General features: G+C 40.4%; 1 protein-coding gene across 1 annotated transcript in view; it reads right to left on the bottom strand.

Moving 5' to 3' along the window:
- The window catches only part of LOC110297395 (carcinoembryonic antigen-related cell adhesion molecule 5-like), a 39,041-nt gene that overhangs the window by 2,129 nt on the left and 21,339 nt on the right, over positions 1-15,573 (bottom strand). Inside the window, exons 3-5 of the mRNA XM_021166141.1 lie at positions 6,839-7,198; positions 4,437-4,787; positions 1,067-1,426 (exon numbers count right to left, since the gene is read on the bottom strand). Of these exons, the coding sequence (XP_021021800.1) occupies positions 1,067-1,426; positions 4,437-4,787; positions 6,839-7,198 (1,071 nt within the window). The remainder of the gene's footprint in view (positions 1-1,066; positions 1,427-4,436; positions 4,788-6,838; positions 7,199-15,573) is intronic.

Genomic DNA, 15,573 nt, shown 5'->3' with positions numbered 1-15,573 from the left:
CTCTCCCTCTCCCTCTCTTCCTCCCTCTCTCCCCCCTCTCCCTCTCTCTCTCTTCTCTTTCTCTCTATGTTTTTTTCCCATGGCCGCCTCTTCATTCCCCTCAGTCAGACACTGGGTACACTCATGCCCAATGAAATTTGTGATGATATCTCCCCTGAATACTTTGTAAATTTTGTTCCAATCTACTTTATAGATATAGCCAGCCATTAAATTTCCCTAATACACATGCTTGCTACTCTGCCCTGCACCCCATGGAACTGGGGCGGAAAGAGGGTAAGAAGATCTGATTTTCTTGGCAGGCTCAAGTATTAGAAAAGGTTCAAAGACTAGAATGGCTGACTGTATGTCAAGGTGAAACAAACTAGAGTATTTTGGAAAACGGAAACGATAGTTTAATATGCCAGAACAGGATTGGACTCTGGGAAAGCCAGCAATATAATGTGTAATTGTATATTGATAGTGCAGGGTCCAAACCACTGCAAGAAAATCCACCCCTCTGCTATCAGTTCTGGGAGATAGAAGGAAACATACCAGCCTGAACAATCCATGAGTACTAAGCCAGTAAGCGTCACAATTCCTTTCGTCTGCATGAGATTGTAGATTATATTTACAGACCTCTGATGCTTGGACCTAATAAATACCCTAGTTTTATATGAATCTAAAATCCTGGTTCCCTCTAAGCACTGAGAAAAGTAAGGGTGCAGTCATGGCAAATGAACCCCAGGGTCACCCGTGGTTAAGCTTGGGGTCAGATTACTGTGATTAGAGCTTCTTGGTACTTATTTCACTGTGAGAATGTAATGGTCTCCTCATATGCTTGGCTTCAACTCTGATTCTTGGAAGACTCTGACAACTAAAGCTGAGTTGCTTTCCTTCAATAACTTCTTTATTACAGGAAAGAGTCAGAAAATAAAATCTGATTGGCTCCACCCTGTATGTCATACACTAAGTGCTCAAACCCCAACATGGGAACACAGTGCAGTGGGGAAGTAGACACAGTACAATCATGACAATCCTGTGAGTCTGAGCCCCACCCAGCAATGAACAATCACAGAGAACCACTTACTGTCCAGCTGGAGTTGCACATGGGCTATTTCATCTTTCAGATCTGTACTCATAGTTCGTAGAGTATAGAATCCAGTATCATTGTGCATGACCCTCTGGAGGAGCAGGGATCCATTGCTGTACACTGTTTCTCGACCACTGTGTGCAGGCCCTGGCAAGCTTGAACTTGTGGCTATTATGTGTTGTATGAGCTCAGATTTCTCCTCTGCAATCACCCCTTTGTACCAGAAAAGGGATAGAAGATTTTTTGGGAGATTGTGAACCAGTAGAAGAACACTTTCCCCTTCAGCAATGCTGGGTGGCACTGATTCTATACTGAGACTTGCAGTGGAGCCAGAGTCCTTGGAGTTTGGAACAAAGCCTAAAGGTAAAGAAAGAGAATCGTGTTTATTGTGACCATTGAGTATTTTTAAGATGAGTCCCTGTGTCCTGTGGAGTGCTCATTGTAAAGCCTAACTGTGGAGGAAGTGTCTTCCTGATCTACTTTGTGTCCCTCTACTTGTGATATTGTCTGCATGGTGCTCTCTACTTGGGTGTCAACATGGTTTTGGCTCACTGTCATCAATTCTCTGATATCTTCCAGCATAGAATGGTGTTGGAGTGATGCACCACTAATCTTTGTCCCTACACTCAGCTACTCTTTGTTATTGTTTTTTATTATTGTTGTTGTTCTCTTCTGTAATTCTTTTGGTTCCAATCACATGATTTCAGTTTCTACCTGTCTTTACTGGCTATTTTTCCATCAACTGCGTCTGGGACATATAAGAATTGGGATTTGTTTTATATTTTAAGGAAATACAGGCTAGAAAAATAATCACATGTGTCTAGATAATGAATGAATCAATCAATGAATGCAGTTATAGCATCCATTATGACTCTCCCCATACATATGTAAATATATAAAAGTTTTATAAGTATACATATGTATGTATATAAATATATATGTATATGTGCGCACACACACACACACATATATTTAAATATATAAAAGTTTTATAAGTATACATATGTATGTATATAAATATATATGTATATGTGCGCACACACACACACACACACACACACACACACACATATATATATATATATATATATATATATATATATATATATATATATATATGTCTGGGCATAAAGTGCTAACTTTTTGTAATGGTTTTGACTTTTAACACTTATTTACAAATTAGTGTGTGAATGCTGTGCAGGGCTATGTCTCAGTGTTTGTGAATGGATGCAGGACACAATAAATTAACATTACATAAGAAAAATTCCATGCCTATCCTTAAAATATATGTTCACGATGAGCTTCTTGAACAGCTTCTGTCTCACTCTCTCTATTCTTGTCTAAAACCCCATGGCTTCTTTCAGGTCCTTTTGCCTATAGGAGAATCTATACAGCAGATCGAACTACTATCATTTCCCTGACAACCTGTGAGCAGAGCTCCTTACAAATGGTGTACCCTTTGCAGGGGGCCACAAGGGTGTCCTCCTTCTGTGAAACTTCAGCTCCAACACAGCTGCTGAACTCCATTGTACTTTCCCTCTCTAAGTGAGCCTCCTTCCAGGCAGGGGGAGTCTCCAAAGTACCATGATCTATGGTTTTATCTGTGTTCAAAACCAGTATCCCCCAGAGCTGTCTCTAGTTGCATATGTAGCAGAGGATGGCCTAGTCGGCCATCAATTGGGGGAGAGGCTCTTGGTATTGTGAAGATCATATGCCCCAGTACAGAAGAATACCAAGGACAGGAAGCAGGAGTGAGTGGGTTGGGGAGCAGGGNGGGGGGGGGGGNGTAGGGGATACCATTTGGGGAAAGCATTTGAAATGTAAATGAAGAAAATATCTAATAAAAAACCCTGCTTTCCCCCACTCCACTCTTAGTACTGCCCAGTGTTGCTTTACCCTTCTCTCTTTATATTTTAGTTATCCAAACCATGCTGTCATAAAAAAAGACTCAGAAGCCTCCCTATGTCCTGAGAGGACATCAACTTAACTCAGGGCTGACTTCTACCGTGCCCTAGATTTGGTCTGTCAGCACCAAAAGAGACCCTTTGCTTCCTTTGTGAAGCACAAACCCAACTGCTGATACTGTCTACCCACTGATCTCAAAGTTCTACAAACATGGAATTTTAATCGTAGCAAGAAGTGGACAACGGTGCCTGTGAGTGCTCCAAACTGGACCAGCAGAGTGATGCATGAGGAAAGGGACAGAACTCTTCTGAGTGGAGCTACCAGGCAGCATTCTGACCCAAGACAAAGTACCAAAAGAAGATTTATGGAATTTCACACATTGGTATGAAGTATGGAATTTCACACCTTTAGTAACATCAAGCTGAGTCCTGAAAAGATGCGGGGGACTCCATTGTCCCTTGAAGAGTTTCAAGATGATGCTCCCAGTTCGTCTTGATGAGCTGTGTGAGGATCTTTCTATGTGACCCCTGGGATTTCTGGGATTCCCTAAACTTCTGTCTAGGTGATGTCCCTCAGCTACCATATCTCTTCCAAAGGAAATAAAAGATACACACGCACACACACACACACACACACACACACACACACACACTATATATATATATATATACTCGCACAGTAGCATACATGGGAGCCAGCTATTATGTCTAAAATCTCTGTGTCCCTGACGTCCTGATCTTTAGGGGTAGAAGTAGAAGCCAGGCTAAAAGGTAAGTTCCTGGTTCAGATAAATACTATTCTGAATATGGATTGTGTGTCACAATAGTGCACATATTAATAACTAGGTGAACTGCAGCTCAGGCTTGGGGATCTATACAGATGATCATATTCTATTGTCATGTACCTCTAGAAAAGAATTCCCTGAGCTAGACCCAAGTTGACAGACATTTCTTAGGAAGAGTAATGTCCATTTCCTTCTCTCTCTGGCAACCATGACTTTCCATAAGTCCAATAAGCCCATCAGGACTGTTAGTTAGTAGGCAATGAACTTATCCAACTATGTTATCGTTGCTCAGTAACAAGGGAGTATACCACTGTTTTCTCAACTAGTTGCACTAATTGTTTCTGATGATAATTCTCAAGGACAAGTTTCTGGACAGAATCCCAAGAATATAGACAGGGTCTGATATCCTTGGGATGAATTACCCACCATGAGTTAAGTTACCTGCATAGTGAAGTCAAATAAAGCATTCTGATCAATTGAAGTTATTCTTTACCATGTGAGTCCTGCACTAAATGCCCAAGCCCCAACATGGTGATACAACAGAGAGGGAGTTAGTCTACTCAATGTGTATATTGAAGTAGGTGCAAAAACCTCAATGTAGAGATAAATGCAATGGGAAAGTCTGTAGGTCCAATTCCTCCTAGATAGTTCAGTGTATAAAGTAGGAGAGTCACTTACTATTTACATGGAGTTGAATGTGGGCTTTCTCAATCTTGAAATCTTTTCTTAAAATTTCTAGCATAAAGAATCCTGCATCATCCTCAGTGACATCAATTATCAGCATGGATCCATTGTTGTATATAAACTCTCTTAAACTGTATGCACTCCCCATAATGGTGGCATCCATGGCTCTGCTGTATTCTGCAATTTTATATGTATCTCTTCTATATGCTGATTTGTACCAGAAAAATGCTTGAAAGTCTTCAGGCAAATTGTGAACCAGAAGAAGAACACTTTTCCCTATAGCAACTTTTTGAGGAAGTGATTCAATTTTGACTTGAGAAAGTTGGTAGCAAGTAGAAAGGGATGCTAGACAAAAAAAGAGAGAAAGAAAAATTATCATTGTGAACATTGGGTTGGTGGGAAGAAGATGATCTTTGTCATTAGTAAGTAGATTTATCACTCAGCCTAAAGATGCGGGTGAATACCAGCAACTTGACTTTTATTCTCCCAAGGACACTGATTGCATCATTTCTCTGCTATTCTCTCTTTCTCTGTGTACATGTGTGTGTGTGTGTGTGTGTGTCTGTGTGTCTGTGTGTCTGTGTGTGTGTGTGTATGTGTATCCTCACTGCCCTCAGATACTCCCATGTCCACTTAAGTTTGAGATGACTCTTTGTGACGTTTTCCCAATTTTCTTTATTGCTACAGCTAACCACTACTCCAGCTGATAGGTGTGCTGCTGCTCTGCCCTGCAGCCCATGGGATTGGGGCAAATGAGGGCAAGGAGAAGTCTGAACTTTGCAGACTCAGGTATTAGAAAAGTTTCAGATAATAGAATGGCTGGCTTCAAGTGATCTTGACACATGCTAGTGTCCTTTGAAATATGGAAGCCTAGTTGAATATGACACTACAGGGGTTACCTGTAGTATATATTGTTTAATGGGATATTTATATTGCAGAATCCAGACCACTGCATACACCCATGGGTGTATGATAAAATAGAACAGGTCACACTGAGCAAACCATAAGTGGCAAACCAGTATGCAGCCCTCCTCATTTTATCTGCATGAGATTGTAGATTATATTTACAGACCTCTGAAGCTTGGAACTAATAAATACCCCGGTTTGATATTATTGGCCTAACACTGGTTCCCTGTAAGCAGTGAAAAAATTAAGAATAATATCATTGCAAATGATCCCCAGGGTCCCCTGTGGTTAAGCCTGGTTCATTGACTGTGGTCAGGGCTTCCTGGTATTCACTTGCCTGTAAGAATGCAATGGTTTCCTCATTTTCATAGCTACAACTCTGATTTTTGGCACTCAGATTTCTTAAGCTGAGTTGCTTTCTATCAATTACTTGTTTGGTACAAGGGAGAATGCTACGCCCACTCCAGTGAAGTCTGCCTGTCGAGGTCAAATGGCCTCGAGGCAGTCACTAGGCAAAGAGTTTCAAGGAAACAGCCTCCTGAAACCTTGGCATTCTCGTAGCCCGTATACTCAAACCCTATACCCAAGTTAGTAAGGTGTATGCTCTCTTTCAGTATTGTTTTATTATAAGTGCCTTTAAAGATTGAATTTAACATAGGTGAGCCTCCACCAGTGTCCCAATGTCCTAGAAAATCCTTGAAGCAGAGGAGCTTGGAACTCAGTAGGAATTCAGTAAGAAGGTTACCTATTCAGTAACATTCAAATTTACTTCTAGTAGAGACTTCAAAACTAATTAGGCATTACAAAGAACAGAGCTAGAATAGCTCAGGGCTAGTCTGCACAGTGATTACTTAGGACAGTAGCCGAGTCTCACCCAAACAAGGGAATACACAATGGCCTAGCGAATAGGTGGGGTAACCAGGAAAGAGTTATGGAATCCCCCTGGGACAGGTTTCTTCACTAGGCCCAAAGGAACAGCATAATTTACTAAGAACCCCTGGTGATGGGTTTAAAAATATACTAGCATTACCCCACCATTCTAAGTGGTAAATGCGGCCTGATCCCCGCCATCTTTTGATGTATACATTCCTTTTGTTTTGTGTCACTGTAACTTAGAGGATGTGTCTTGCTTGGTTTCATGTTATTCTTCTGTATAAAAAGTTTGATGCTCTATTTGACAAATTACACTCAGATCCAACACGCTCTCTTGTGTCATATTTGTTGTCATTCGGCAACTCCTTCGCCCACCTGCAAACAGAGACCCGTTTCATGCAGATAGGAGACCCAAAAAAGGGGTTAGTCTGCAGTAGGAGAGTCACACAATATAGTCTGATTTATGGATATTTGACATCACTATGTGTATTCTGCACTAAGTGCTTAAAGCATAGCATGGGGACACAGCAGTGGGGGAAAGGAGGCAGAGTATAGGCATGACAAACCTGTGTGTCTAAGCCCCACCCTGCATTAAACAATCACAGAGAACCACTTACTGTCCATGAACAGTTGCACATGTGCTACTTCATCTTTCAGATCTGTACTCATAGTTCGTAGAGTATAGAATCCAGTATCATTCTGCATAACTTCCTGTAGCAGAAGGGATCCATTGTTGTATACTGTCTCGCGACCAGTGTGTGCAGGCCCTGGAACACTTGAATTTGTGGCTTTTATGTGTCTGGCAAGCTCAAATTTCTTCACTGCAATAACTCCTTTGTACCAGAAAAGGGATAGAAGGTTTTGGGGGAGATTTTTAACCAGTAGAAGAACACTTCCCCCTTCAGAAATGCTGGGCGGCACTGATTCAATGGTGAGCTTGGCATGGGGAGAAGGGTGCTCACATGTCCAAAGAGATGCTAGAAACAAAAACAGAGATCCATATAATTTACAGTGCTTTTGGTAATATGAAGTCCTATATCCTGCCTAGGTAAGTTCATTGTTAGCCTAACTGTATGGGTTAGTGTCTCTCTATCCTACTTTGTGTTTCTGCACTGCTAATTTCTTCTACATGGTACTCTCTACTCAGGTGTCAGCATGGCTCTGATTCACTGCCCTTGAATTACTTGATAAAATTCAGTCTAGATTAGTATTGGGTTGATGCCTCCCATACCTTTTCCCTACACATCCTGTAGCTTAACTCTCTGCCTCTTTGTTGTTATTGTTCTCTTCCTCTTGTGGTTCCAGTCAATAGCTGACTTCAACTTCAAGGTTATTTGTTTACCTGCCATTCTTCTTGTCAACTAGGGTAGTAGCATCCTGAGAACTATGATTTGTCTTAAATTTTTTTAAGAAAATGTATCCTGGAAAATGATCTGATACCTATGGATGAAACTATTTTCTTATAGTACTCTGCATGCCCTTAGATTTATTTGAAATATTAGTAAATTTGGGCATACCATGCTAAATATCTTCACTTTTTAACTTTTTACACTTATTTACAAATTACATTGTGTGAGTTCGTGTGCATGGGTGTGTCACAGTGTGTGTAGGTAGGTAGGTACAACATATGTTGAGTTCAGAGGATACTTTGAGTTCATTGGGTCTCATGTTATCAGACAATGATGCAAATGCCTATGTCCATTGAACTATATCACTGATCAACACCTGCTTGATTTTTTTTTCTTTTGGTCTGGTAAATCATAGCTGAGAACATCAGTTTCCAGAAAATTTTGATAGTGGTTAAGTTTATGTAAGAAAACTGTCATATCTATCCTTACAATTTCTTTTTCATTGTGTCCTTCCTGAAGCTGAGCCTCTGTCTGGTTCTGTGCATTCTCTTCTAAAAACACTGAGAGTGCTCTCAAGTTGTTGTCTTACTTAGGAGAATCCAGACAGTAGAAAGATTTATTCTCATAATCTTCCTCACCTTTTAGGATGAGCTTCTGAAAATTTATGCACTATGGTAGGATTTTGATCACACTCTGAACCCTGAGGTTTTGTTATTTACTGGGAAAACCTGTTTCTAGTTTTCCTGTTCAACCTCAACTTTAGTCCAAGAGCTTTCTGTTTATTTTAAACAGAATTAAGTATAGTCAACCATAGGTCAAGGGTCACAACAAGAAACCAGTTGGCAGGGAGTAAACATAGAAAAACTAGATTAAGAGTGAGTCAGGAGGATGGCTATAGATGCTCACAGGAAGAGTAGAGGCATATTCAATTTGAAAGGGTTTGTGAAGGCATAGAGAATGAGAACTCTCTATTGGGGGAATGTCAACTGAGGAGGAAGGTCAGCTAGGTGCTTTCTCTGCTTCTCTTATTTTGCAGGCTCTCAAACAAGCATCTGGCTTCTGAGACATTTTTGGTAAAATTGAGATTTGTTTTTCAAAAAACACTATTTGGCACACCAATGCCTGGCACAAGCACCAGGACAGAGAAATATGCCAGAGGTACACAACCTGAGAAGCCATCAGATTTGTTAAACCATCTGGAAAGTCCTCAAAGAGAGACTTAAGGATGGAAAATACCAAAATATAAGGTGCTAGGACCCGATATATAGTTGCCTTAGATGGCTTGAAAATAGCAATACATAATGTAAATATAATTGAGATTGACATAATGGCAATTACAATTACTATTAATCTGTTGTTTCATATTTTGCCCTCTATAGTAATAGATTTATAAGTGAAAAATAAGAAAAATACTCAGACACAGAGGAATTTAGACAAGACTCGACCACACCACCACATGATGAGACTGAAGAGGGAAGCCCAAGGTCAATAGAAAATGAAATTTAGTTAATCCAGTTACTATACAAGGACTACCAGCAGACAACACATATCTACACTGTTATGAAAAGGCTAGCACAGTCCAAGAAAATTAGCTGAGTCTGTAAGACAGATGGCTCTGAAAGAGAAGAAAAAAGATGCACATGTAGATCATTTGGATCCAAAGTTAGCTCGTATTTTAATTATTTTTCTTTCTATTCATTCTCCAAAAAACTGTAAACAACCTAGATGTCTCTCAACTGCAGAATGAATCAAGAAAAGGTGGTACATTTACACAATGAAATACAAGTAATCCATTAAAAACAAAGACATCATAAAATTTGTATAGAATATAACAACTTATGTGTGGTAACACAAACCCAAAAAGGCACATGTGGTATGTGCCCACTTATAAGTGAACATTAGCTATAAAGTACAGGCTAACTCTGTGTTACAATCCACAGAACCAAAGAAACTAATTAATAGGGACAGCTCAGGGAAGGAAGAGAAAACAAAATAGCCACTGGAGGTGGAAGGAGGGAGGAAACTGGGCGGGTAGAAGGTGAAGATAAGAATGAGTAAGGGGATTACTTATGGGAAAGTTGGTATGAGAAAATGGTTAGAGTTAGAACAGAAATCAATGCAGGACATCTCTGAGTCTACCAGGAGATATGGAACAAGGGAGTCTCTGAGAAGCCTATGGGAATGACCTTAACTGAAATTCCTACATCAGGAAATATGGAGGCTGAAGTGGCCACTTCCAGTGGCCAGGTGGAACTCCCAGCAGAGGGGGGATATCAACCCACCCAGAAAAACCTCCAACTCAAAGTATTTCGTGCCTACAGATGTTCAGGGGTAACAATGGAATAGATTGAGGAAATGACCAAACAATGACTGGCCCAATTTGATACCTGTCCCATATAAAAGAGCTGACCCCTGACACTATTAATGACACTCTGCTATGCTTGAATGCAAGAGCCTGGAATATCTGTTTCCTAAGAGGCTTCATCAAGAAATTAATGGACACAAATGTGGAGATCCACGGCCAAACACCAAGCAGTGGTCAGTAAGTTGTATGGATGAGTTGGGGATAGAATTGAGGAAGGCAGAAGGGTCAAGGACTCTACAAGAGATCTACATAGTCAACTAATTTGGGCCCATGGAAGCTCACAGAGACTGAGCTACCAACCAAAGAGTAGGCACAAGTTGGACCTAGGCCCCTACATACTTGTAAGAGATGTGTAGCATGGTATTAATATGGACCCCCTAACCATTGGAATAGGGGCTGTCTCTGACTCTGTTGTCTTTCAATGGAACCCCTTCCTCTAGATAGACTTCCAGGTTGGGCCTCACTGGAAGAAGATGCATTTATTCCTGCTTGGACTGGATGTACCAGAGTAGAGTTGTGCCCAAGTGGGTATTCTCTCTGAGTAGGTGGAAAGGGGATGATGATGGGAGAGACATGTAACAGTGAGACTGAGAGGAGAGAAGGGACAAGGCCCAACATCAGGATAGGAACTGTATGAATAACAGAATAGAATAGAATAGAATAGAATAGAATAGAATAGAATAGAATAGAATAGAATAGAATAGAATAGAATAGAAGTATGATACTCTTGCCAGCTTTTGGACCACTTCCCCTAACTGAGCTTTCTTATCTGACCTCAGTAGAAGAAAATGCACCTAGTCCTATTCTAGTTTCATATGCCAAAGTGGTTGATATTCACAGGTGCCCCCCCCCACTTCTCTGAGGAGAGATGGAGATGTGGGGGGAAGAAAAGGGAAGAAGATTGGCTGGGAGAAAGAGGTGAAGGTGTGATCGGGGTGTAAAGTAAATAAGTTAATTAATTAATGGTTAAGGAAATAAATAATTTATTTCAAACCTTAAAAGGTGATAAGGATTTAAATAGTTCAAGAAGGTTATCAGCTAAGACCGAGAGAGAATTGGCTCTGATAGAAAAGAAATCTCAGGATTCACATGTACATCATTTGGATCTGAAGCAGGATAGTGTTTTAGTTATTTTACTTCTACTCATTTTGGCATAGGAATTCTTAAGCAGAGAGAAGATAATATCTTAGAATGAATCCTTTTAGCACACAAACAATAAAAACTTAAAGGGCAACGTAGAAAATGTTTCTGAATTAATTCTGAAAGAAAAATTAAATTTTCATCAATTATCATTGATAGAAACACAAGAAATTATGGTAACTTCTACTACTACTGAAATTGCATCATTATGGGCAGAAAAAGAACATTGACAAAGATCTTGCAGCAGTCGGGGTGTTATAAACAAATAACACAAAAGCAAAAGGCATCAATTTATAAATACTACAACTTGGAATCTCCCTCATATAGTAAAAGGAACACCAATTTCTAAGCCTCTATATTCTATACAGATGCAAATAAATCAGGACAGGCAGATTATAAGTCAAGGAAAAATGAGTAAAGTGGCTCAGAGTTATTATTAAGTTAAAAAAATCAAAGCTATGTGCCATTCTTGTAGTATTTTTAGATTTTCCTGAATATACAGCAGATCAGTAGCCAACATCAAACAAAATAGAGAAACTTAAGTAATACCACTAAAATAAGGGACTAGACAAGGCTGCCCACTCTCCATACCTATTCAATATAGTACTTGAAGTCCTAGCTATGGCAGTTAGACAACAAAAGGAGGCCAAAGGGATACAAATTGAAAAGAAAGAATTCAAAATATCACTATTTGCAGATGATATGATACTATAATTAAGTGACCCCAAAATTCCACCACTGAACTCCTAAACCTGATAAACTGTGGGGCATTGGGCTATGCACAGACAGGCTGGTCTCCAGTCGAGCTGAGATCTGAACCCTGGAATGATCATATTTCACCTACATGACATGGTAGGCATTCCCTCATGCACCTAGAACTCTGGCTCCTGTCTAAGTTACCGTCCCCCAGAGCCCCCACAAGAGAAGCATAGCTAGAAGTCACATAGGCAATGTCCCAAGCTCTGACCTTCAGGCTAAACTCCTCCCCAGTTACCTAGCAACAGAAAAGATAGCAGCTCACTTTAAAGGGGGCTGTTAGGCCCCTCCTTGCTCTCTCACTCCTCTCATTCATTTGTTCTCTTACCTCTGCTCTCTCACTCCTCTCTTTGTCTTCTCCTCTCTCCTCTCCTCTCCTTTCACTCTCTTACTCTCTTTCTCTCTAGCCTTTCCTCTCTCTCTCTCTTTTCACCTTCTCTCTTTCCCCGTGCCTTCTACAATAAAGTTCTAAAACCATAGACAGTATCTGCTCATCAAGGCCCACTGTGCTTGGAGGATGGGATAGGCTTTCTCCTAATGAGAGAAATTCTTCTAATCTCCCTGTGGAAGGCCTTCCTGTGCTCCAGCCAAGGTTCTCTGCGCTCACTCTCACCAGTGTAGGAACCTCTCTTCCCTCTTCCCTCTCTCCCATAACCCCGGGGGCTACAGGGTATGGCCCCGGGACCCCCAGGTTGGACTGCCCCTTGTCCACCCCCTATTAGTTCCCACAACAAACAACTTCAGCAAAGTGGCTGGATATAAAATTAATTCAAATAAATCTGTAGCCTTCTTCTGCGAAAAGGTAAAGAGGCTGAGAAAGAAATTAGGCAATTGACACTCTTCAAAATAGTCACAAATAATCTATGATACATTTGTGTGACTCTTACTAATCAAGGGAAAGATCTTTATGACAAGAACTTCAAGTCTTTGAATAAGGAAATTGAAGAAGATCTTAGAAGATGGAACGATCTCTCATGCCCATGGATTGACACTATTAATATAGTAAAAAATGTCCATCTTGCCAAAATTAATCTACAGATTCAATGCAATCTCCATGCAAATTCCAACCCAATTCTTCATAGAGTTAGAAAGAGCAATTTTCAAATTTATTTGGAATAACCAAAAACACAGGATAGTGAAAACTATACTCAACAATAAAAGAACTTCTGGGGGAAATCACCATCCCTGATCTCAAGCTGTACTACAGAGCAATCATGATTAAAAACTGCATGGTATTGATAAAGTGACAGGCAGGTAGATCAATGGAATAGAATTGAAGACCCAGAAATGAACCCACATACCTATGATCACTTGATCTTTGACAAAGGAGCCAAATGCATCCATTTGAAAAAGATAGCATTTTCAACAAATGATGCTGGTTGAACTGGCTGAAAGCATGTAGAAGAATGCAAATTTAACCATTCTTATTTTTTGTACAAAGCTCAAGTGAAAGTGATTCAAGTAACTCCACATAAAACCAAATATACTGAAACTAACAGAAGAGAAAGTAGGGAAGAACATGAGCACAGGGAAATTTTTCCTGAGCAGAATACCAATGGCTTATGCTCAAAGATCAAGAATTGACAACTGGGACCTCATAAATTTGCAAAGCTTCTTTAAGGGAAAAGACACTGCCAATAGGAAAAACTGGCAACCAACAATTTAGAAAATATATATTTACCAATCCTACATGTGACAGAGAGCTAATTTACAAGATATACAAAGAACTCAAGAAGTTAGACTCCAGAGAACCAGATAGCCCTATTAAAATGGGGGTACAGAGCTAAACAAATAATTCTCAACTGAACAATAGTGAATGACTGAAAAGCAGCTAAAGAAGTGTTCAACATCCTTAGTCATCAGGGAAATGCAAACCAAAACAACCCTAAGATACCACCTATACCAGTCAGAATGGCTAAGATCAAAAGCTCAGGTGACAGAAGACAATGGCAAGAATGTGGGGAAAAAGGAACACTCTGCCACTGCTGGTGGGTTTACAATCTAGTGCAACCACTCTGGAAATCAGTCTCATGGTTCCTCAGAAAATTGGATATAGTAATACATGAGGGCCCAGCAATAACACTCCTGTACATATACCCAGAAGATATTCAAACATATAATAATTCCAACATAAATGCTCTATGTTCTTAGCAGCCATATTTATAATAGCCAGAATCTGGAATGAACCCAGATGTCTCTCAACAGAGGAATGGATACAGAAAATATGGTACATTTACATAATGGAATACTACTCAGCTATTAAAACAGTGAATTCATGAAATTCTTAGGCAAATGGATGGAATTAGAAAACATGATACTGAGCAAGGTAACCAAATCACAAAAGAACACACATTGTACCCACTCATAGATAAGTGGATATGAGCCCCAAAACTCAGAATACCCAAAATACAATTCATAGACCACATGAAACTCAAGAAGAAGTAAGACTAAAGTGTGAATACCTCAGTCCATCTTAGAGGGGGGAATAATATACACATGGGAGGAGATACAGAGACATATTTTGGAGCAGAAACTGAAGGAAAGGCTGTCCAGAGACTGTCCCCACCTGGGGATCCATCCTATATACATTTACCAAATCCAGACACTAGTGTGTATGCCAACAAGTGCTTACTGACAAGACCTGAGATAGCTACTTCCTGAGAGGCTCAGCCAGTACCTGACAAATACAGAGAGGGCTGCTCAAAGTCAACCACTGGACTGAACACAGGGTCCCCAATGGAGGAGCTAGAGAAAGTACACAAGGAGCATAAGGTTTGCCGCCCCATAGGAGGAACAACAATATGAACCAACCAGTACTCTCAGAGCTCCCAGGGACTAAACCACCAACCAGAGTATACATGTGCTACACACACTCCAGTGAAGTTTGCTTGGCAGGCCAAGAGGTCTGGGAGCACTCAGGATGCAAAGAGTTTCACGGAAACTCACCTCCTGGAAATTTGGCTTCTCATAACCCATATACTCATACCCTATCCCCATGTTAGTCTGGTGTATGGATCCATGTGCTCTCTTTTAGTATTATATTATTATAAGTACCTTTTAAAGATTGAATTCTGACATAGCTAAGCCTTCACCAGTGTTCCAACGTCCCAGAAAATCCTTGAAGCTGACAAAGTTGGAATTCAGTAGGAATATAGTGAGAATGTTACCTATCCAGTAACATTCAAATTTACTTCTAGTAGAGACAGTGAAACTAATTAGGCATTACAAAGAACAGAGCTGGAATAGCTCAAGGCTGGTCTGCAGAGTGTTTACTTGAGACAATAGCCAGTCTTACCCAGACAAGGGAATTTACAATGGCCTAGCAAATAGGTGGGTTTACCATGAAAGAGTTAGGGAATCCCCCTGAGACAGGTTTCTTTACTAGGCCCAAAGAAATCAGGCATTTACTAAGAACCCCTGGTGGTGGGCTTAACAATAGACTAGCATTACACCTGGCTCCCTTCTTAGTGGCAGCGGCCTGGTCCTCAATTTCTTTTGATGTATACATTCCTTTTGTATTGTGTCACTGTAACTTGGTGGATATATCTCCCCTGGTTTCTTGTTATTCTTCTGTATAAAAAGTTTGATGCTCAACTTGACAAATTACATTCAGATTCTACACAACCTCTTGTGTTGTGTCTGTCTGTCATTCACCAACTCCTTGCCCATCTGCAACTAGAGACCCGTTCAACACAGACAAAGGGACCCAGAGGGACTGCGGCACACATGGAGGGACCTGNGG

Source organism: Mus caroli, chromosome 7, assembly GCF_900094665.2.
Source record: "Mus caroli chromosome 7, CAROLI_EIJ_v1.1, whole genome shotgun sequence".
NCBI lineage: Eukaryota > Metazoa > Chordata > Mammalia > Rodentia > Muridae > Mus > Mus caroli.
The sequence above is the reverse complement of the archived record's forward strand: the minus strand, read 5'-3'. Positions and strand labels throughout refer to the sequence as shown.